This window comes from Musa acuminata, chromosome BXJ2-10 (assembly GCF_036884655.1).
Source record: "Musa acuminata AAA Group cultivar baxijiao chromosome BXJ2-10, Cavendish_Baxijiao_AAA, whole genome shotgun sequence".
Taxonomy (NCBI): domain Eukaryota; kingdom Viridiplantae; phylum Streptophyta; class Magnoliopsida; order Zingiberales; family Musaceae; genus Musa; species Musa acuminata.
This window is the reverse complement of record NC_088347.1, coordinates 2,483,721-2,491,462: the sequence shown is the minus strand read 5'-3', so window position 1 is coordinate 2,491,462 and position 7,742 is coordinate 2,483,721. Positions and strand designations below refer to the sequence as shown.

Genomic DNA, 7,742 nt, shown 5'->3' with positions numbered 1-7,742 from the left:
TCTGATCATCTGAAACGAGAATAATCTATGTATCGATTTATGCTCGGGTGGTGCATGCCACCCATTTAATACCGGTCTAGGTGAATAATGACAGTCAGCATAAAACCCAATTCCACAGGCTGCTTTGCGGAGCACACAAGCGAGGTTCCACTGCGATAATGATACAAGATACCAGTTGCATGATACAGACTCGTGCATGTATGAAAGATACAAAAACAATAATTTGTATATGACCAATTTGTTCCATGCCAAAAGCTGAAAGTTTATTGATTAAAACTAAAAGATATGCACAGGCAGACTTGTTCTAGTTGTCATTACATGCATTTTAACCATAAGTTAATGCTATGCAAACAGATTCATTGATTCGTCACGAATGTAAACAGTGTACATTGCATAGAGATCATTCAACTTTCAAGTAATAACTTATAACTAATCTAGACTAATAAAAACATATACTTGCTGCCACCACACAGCTGAAGCCTACTGCTCCGCGACTTCAAACCAGAAAAAGATGGAAGTTCGCGAGTAAATGGCTCGTACACGTTGCAACACCAAATTGCCACTGGTCCAAACAGCCTTGGCACCACCTTCAATTCTTGTCCGAGCAACCGTGACACCATCTCCATGTCCCTTTACCGGCTGTGGAAATGCATGGCATCCATTGGCTGTGCTCATTATTGGAAAGGAGAGATAATCTAATGGGTTTTCTTCACACTGAAGAATGCACCCTTCAATTGTTAATCTCCCGCTCCGGTGAAGCAAGCAACATCCTAGCTCTGCTCTGATCATCAAATTAGTTATCTTGCAGGTGGAAAGAAACTCCAATGCGCTGTGAAGATATTTTGACATGAGGAATTCCAGCTGGTGGAAACAAATGGAATAAAGGTACCAAAGAAGACATCGCATGCTAACAAATGAACTATAAATTGTCTCAGTCAAACTGCCAGTTCTATCTGATGCTAGAAAGTCAGAATCAAACATTCTCCAAAAATGGGATGAAGAAACATATCCAGTATAGATGGCTGCTGTCACATATGACGGGTCTATAATCAAAGATGATAACTAACACACCAATGAGATGATCAAACCTTTCAGAGCCACGAGAACAAGTCAATACAGTATCATCCGGAAGTTCACCCCCACCGATCTGTAGAAATCAGGAGAAAAGAACATGGCTTAATATGCAACTGCAGAAATTGTAGAAAAAAGTTGCTACTACTATAATTTAAGATAAATTCAAGGTCTGCTCAAAACACTTCATCAGCTTTGATGCATCTCTGCAACATGTACAATTGCAACGCAAAGTGACAGATATGCTATCATTTCTGTTATTGAGAGCAAATAGATTCAATTTGATTGTCTTCAGTTATATGAATGACATGCAGACTAGCAATTCATTATTAGTGATTTAGGTAATGATAAGGCTGTCAGGAAATAACACTGATCTAACAGATGAGCCATTGCACTAGTGGATTTTAAAAATGAATCTGAGAAGAGAATGAAGCAACATCAATGGTAATGAGTCAACTTACTAGGCAAAGAGGCTTTTTGATCTGGATATTACAAGCAACGTGATCCAAACCAGGAGCAATCAGAATGGTATCACCAGGCCTACATCGGACACAAAAATCATTATATAAATATTCTCTGCTTTCTCCAAGGAAATTCAACTAACAAACCTTGCAGCAGAAATTGCAGCCTCAAGATTGGGAAAAACTCCAGGCTCACCCATGTTTCTAATAGAATTTTCCACTCGCAACCATAGTCGGGGATGACACACCAGGCAGCGCCACCTGTGGCAAACAAGGGCGATACTGTAGCGATCTGCAAACCAAGAAAAAAGGTGCTAAAGCAAATAATAGGAGCTATACAAACTAAATGCAGGAATCTATAAGATAAAGGCCCATATCTATCGAAATCATAAACATAATCAAGTTGTATCAACATTATCCACTGAAGTACACATGGAAGCAATTGTAACTCCAAACATGGTGTCATTTTTGTGTAGTATGTCCTTTTCAAATAGAAAAAGCATGATATATTCAAGCCAACAATATTTAATGCAGATATAATATATGCAAAATCTCACATGATAATCATTTTCTGGAATTAGAACAGAAGAGAAGCAAACTGTAGTAACAACAAGACATGCACAGTACATTTCAGAACATTGCAAGAGAAAAAAACACACATAGTAAAGCAGCTCTAAACGTCGATGCCACTTCTTAACAACCATAAGGAACTTAATAGTAGCAATTGTCTGTCAATCAAGCACAAACCACATAGAAGTTAATGATAGTTAAAAGCAGTAGCTTGTACTAATATTTACAAACTACAACTTTGCAACAGTGCCTTAGAAAAGGATTATGTTAGCTGTAGAATTTTCAAGATATCAGAAATCCATGATGCCTTTCACTTAAATCATAGCTAGATCTGAGAAAGCTTTGAAAATCACATCCAAATGGCTACTGATCGTTTACTGACAGCCAAAAACAAAAGCTTCCACAAATAAGACTTTTACAGATTCTCTTCCTCATTGATACTTGTTCAATTGAGTCAAAGGAGTTCTTAAGACGAGCACTTAGGTGTAGATAGCCACAGTAATTAACAAGATCACATAGATAATTTATAACATACCATGCATAGTCATCGACCTCTAAGTCATCAATTATCAGATGATAATTTAATCCTTAAAAAGAGAACTAATTCAATAAAAGGATTTTGATTTTGCAATTATTAAAACCAAGATTTAGAAAAATTTTAGGAAGGTGGTGAGAGACAGCTAGGAAGCTGTCCACCATCTAGGTGTTCTGCAACTTGCCAAGCATTCACCATATGAGTAGCCACTGCCAGCAGAAGTCACAACGACAACAGTTGCCTACCAAGGCAGCAAGAATAACAGTAGCACTTCCAATCACCCATGGTTACAATATCAAAGATCATGTCATTCATTCAAAACAGCTGGAACTTATGCAGCCATAAAAGAATAAACTATACCCCTGTTCTCCAGTCCAAATTTGATTCTAAAAACCACTTGCATGCCCCTGATTGTAATCTTCTAAAGCCCACAGTATAAAAAATAATTAACTGAAGAAAAGGGAGGATCTAGCTACTTCAATAACATTTGAAGTAGTGTAGACTGTTCACTTCTTTTCTCTAGCTTCAAATGATCTATTTTGTACTTGTCGTTACAATTTTTACCATCTCCATTCTTTCATCTTTCACTTGCAAAGCCTTTAGCTCCATACTCTTTGCTGTCTACTGCAAACATTTTGCTGAAAGTTGTGTCCTTTCTGATGCTGCCTTCATATGCCATGACGTCCTAGTAATCAGAATCGGTCCTCTTGGTCGAATATAAAAACAGGGTTTCCACTGGTGAATTTGTAAGTTAGTGACCAACTTTTAAGAATCATAGTTCAGACCTAATTTTCAGCTCCACTGAGACTTTGGATCTGACATTATTTGCTCTCAATTTCATACAATTTGGTGTAAAGCTAATTTATTTATATAAAGCTACTCAAATGATTTCCTTCATATTTTTTAACCAATATTTGGGACAATTATACAGGCATTCAGTAGTCTTGTGAAATATTATAGTAACCAATTCACTTACTAGATATCCCATGCTAATTTATTGTAAAAGTGATATCACTTCAGTTTCCAGACATGTGAACTTGGTTCTCCATGAATAACTTATTTGCCATCCAGACCTAAGATTAAACTAAGAACTAAATTATAGTCACAACAAAGAAAAAGGAACCTTCAGGACTCCAACATGCCATATCAATTATACTAGACAGTATCTATTTGTTAATAACATAGTATGAAAGGGTGACTTGACCAATGACAGTGGTTCCATCATGTACCATGGAAAACAAAAATAAAAGAAAAGAACCCATCAGACAGCATAGGACTAACAGTCTTGGCAGAGAAGTTATGTTATTGCAACATAATGTCCTATGCATAGACTAATCCAGATAACATAAGCATGAGCTAAGTATGAACGAGTAGAACAATATTTGGAAGAAAATAGATGGTGAGACCGGTCACACTTTAAATAACTCAATAGATAAATTAAAAATTACAGCTCCATAAAAAGATATTTCTCAATTGATATAAGCAACATAACATCAACAAGTAAACATCATGGTGACTGGTCTAACAATTATCGAGGAGTACAAAACTCTCCTGCATCACGTGAATTAGTTTAGAAACTTCAACAGAAATGTTTTTCCAATATTATTTCAAGTCAGGTACTCAATGAGCACCGTCTCTAGGGGAGAGTTCTTTTTTTTAATTAATAGATATAAACAAACAAAAACATATAGACTAAACGACCAAGGGGAAAATCTGCTAATGAAGAGAAGATAAGACACAACAAGATTGAACAGAAAAGAGGTAAAATATTCGGTGATTGCCTACACAAGACCCCATGTTTAGTTTTGATAATAGATTCAACCAATTTTGATTTTAAAAAAATTGAACCTTTCCAAACTCTAAACTATCGTCCTAATCATCTTCAGACAACCCTTTTACTTCCGTCACAGCCTTTCTTGGCATGTTTCGATCATTTTTCTGTGCACAAAGATCATAGAATTAAAGAAAAAGTGAATAATAAAGCAAGAAAACTTTAAACATACCACCTGTTACTCTATATAATTGGGAAATCTGTTCAACAGAAAAATTTTCAACAAAGCTTCACATTCAATCTATAAAATCAAAAAGGCCCAAAGCAGGTGGCCAAGTATCTCCAAGACCCCTTTTTGCTCATGCCAGCATCAGATCTGGAAGCCCTAAAATTCCGGAACGAGTAAAGGAGACGTAATCTTAGGACTAGAGATATAGAAGATGAGAACCTGGTATGGGCGTGAGGAAGCTAAAGATGTGCATAAGGCATCCGTCGTCGAGGCTATGGATGGGGGAAGCAGCCGCAGAGAAAGAAGCTGCCGCCGCAGCCGCGACGCTCACCTTCCACCGCCTCTTCACCATGGCCCGCTCCTTGGTCGTATCTGTTAGTTTCTCTCTCAAGATGTCCGAGCAATCCCCTTCTCTGTGGAAACGCATCTATCCCACTTGATACGAGTCTTAGATGGCCGGGGTGTGTTCGGAGGCGACGACTCAACCGACACGAATGGGCGAGAGAGTCGATTGGAAGATATTGTCGTATCACGCTGGGCATATTTAACAGGTGAGTTGCACGTGATTATTCTCAAAAGAAATTTTTAGCGGAAATTTTTTTGTGCCTCCCTGTAAATTCTTGAATATGAATTTTATCCCTTAAAGCATCAAAATATCAAGTATATCCTTCTACGTGAAATTTAGTGAATTAACCCCTATTATCAGTTGCCATTGAAGAACGATGAGAATTTTTGCTCTTCAATCATCATCGATATGTGACCATATTTACCTACATCACACTTCTATACGTGAAATGTTTATGATTTAATATACGTTTAAGTGATGCAGGAATAACTTCAATTAATGAGAGGTAAATTGATTAAAGCAATAGAAATCGGACGTTGGACTAGAGTGATCATGTCAAAAGATTGGACGTCGGGCCGGAGGATCGGACGACGTATCGGTAGAAAGCTTCGTGCCATGAGTTCGGGTATCGAGCTAAGAAGAGTAGACATTGCGCTAAGAAGATCGAAGTTGCGGAGGTCAACATGTCAATTAGACAAAAGGCCGCAATAAAGGATGATGCATCGAAGGATTGGACGAAGCGCCGATGAACTAATGACATGTCGGACAATAAATGATTCGCTTGTAATTAATTATGTCTAGATCGAGTAATAGTCTAATTGAGTCGGTTTAGAATGTAATTAGACCAACTCAATTATGGGCCAATTGGGCCCAAGTTTGGGTTATGTTGGGCCAAGTGAAAGGTCCAAACAATAACCCAATATGTGGCACCGTCGTGGCACAGTCTCCGAGATTATGTCAAGTAGTGATACCGCATAGACATAGTCTCCGAGAGATGCTTAGGCGGTGGTACCGTCAGATTGGGCAATGTTACTATCCAATGGCAGTGGTACCACCTAATGATAGGGTATCAGTGCTACAAAAGGTGATACAGCCCAACATAGGCGGTGGTATCACCAATACCTGGAGGACCTAGGATGAGGCATTTTTAAGATCAAAGTTTGAATTCACTTGAGGGCTATAAATACAACTCTTATTCCTGGTTAACATAAATAAGCACAAATAACCTAAAAGTGAGAAAACGATATTGCAATTACTTAAGAGATCCCCTCCTCGAGCTTAAATTTAGAATTCTGTTTAGAAAGGAGTTAGTGCTTGTAAAATGTTGTCTCATAAACCTGTGAAAATGAGAAGAAGGGTGTAAAAGGGTAGTTGGTCTTCACCTATTGAAGGAAGACCGTTAGTGGATACCGATGGCCTCGACGGAAGAAGAATCAGGAGTGGTTGTAGGTCACGATAACCGAACCACTATAAAATCGGTTTGCATTTCCTTTTAAGTAATTTACCTTTATTTCAAACTACCTTACTTGCTATACTCTTCCTATGTATGCTTTCAATTTAAGCATCTTTACGAAACAGGTTTAATCGAAATAAAATATTTTTCGATATCGATATTTTTTTAAATCGATATTCATAGGCGGTGGTACCGCTAGTTTGGGTGATGGTACCACCCAAACATAGTCTCTAAGAGACTCTTAGGCAATGGTACCGTTAGATTAGACAATGGTACTGCCCAATGGCAGGGTGTCAGTGTTATAGGCGATGATACCGCCCAACACAGGCGGTGGTATCACCAGTACTTGGAGGACCCAGGATGAGGCATTTTTAGGCTCAAAGTTTGAATCCACTTGAGACCTATAAATACTCCTCTTATTTCTGGTTAACATATATAAGCACAAAGAACTTAAAAGTGAGAAAACGTTGTAATAATTACTTAAGAGATCCCCTCCTCGAGCTTAAGTTTAGAATTTTGTTTAGAGAGGAGTGAGTGCTTGTAAAATATTATCTCATAAACCTGTGAAAATGAGAAGAAGGGTGTAACATGGTAGTTGGTCTTCGTGTTGGGAAATCCTTGGGGGCGACATCATATGCATAGCGGAAGAACAAGAAAAAACAAAATCTCTAATTCCCAAAGAGATGTTCGTCGTCGTGCGAAGATTGGTACACAAAAATCCGCGAAACATGAAACTACGTATAGAGTAGATTGTGTTACCTAGAGAGATCGTATATCCCTGTTTCCTTGCAGATCCTTAGGAGAGGGTGAAGGAGGTCAAGCGTCCTCCTCTCTAGCGGTGATCCACACAGTAGGGTTGCGACGACGCTCCTCAAAACTCCAGACCTACTCTGAGGTGGAGATGGAGAGGAGAATAGGAAAAGACAAACAAAAGCTCTCTAGCCCATGGGGCTCTGAATCCCTCCTATTTATAGAGGTCCCCTATCAAACCCTAATGGGTCCTCCCCTAGTGGGTATTGGATCTGCATCCAATAAGACAAGGACTCCGTCGGATATCTCATATCCGAACCTCTATTCATCGCAATGCCTACCATATGTGTGTGACCCTCTAAGCCCAATATTGAGCTGGCCGTGAGTCATACCTGTCAGAACTCCTTCTAACTCAGTGAATTATTATTTCTGTAATAATTCACTCGACTCATCGACTACGGACGTACTAGGCCACTACGCCGTAGTCCCCAAACGATACAAGGGAATCCAATCCATTGGATCTATCTGTCCTCAGTTACCGTGTACCTATAGTCCC

The 7,742-nt window shown here is 38.7% G+C and overlaps 1 protein-coding gene across 1 annotated transcript; it reads right to left on the bottom strand.

Annotated features, from left to right (window-relative positions):
• Nucleotides 1-336: 336 nt before the first annotated feature.
• On the bottom strand, nt 337-5,136 carry LOC135624251 (F-box protein SKIP5-like). Its single transcript, XM_065127676.1, has 5 exons — nt 4,857-5,136; nt 1,680-1,824; nt 1,533-1,611; nt 1,089-1,147; nt 337-829 (listed from the first exon to the last, which is right to left on the bottom strand). The coding sequence occupies exons 1-5, from the start codon at nt 5,062-5,064 to the stop codon at nt 481-483; spliced, it is 840 nt and encodes a 279-aa protein (XP_064983748.1). The 5' UTR covers nt 5,065-5,136; the 3' UTR covers nt 337-480.
• Nucleotides 5,137-7,742: the final 2,606 nt, after the last annotated feature.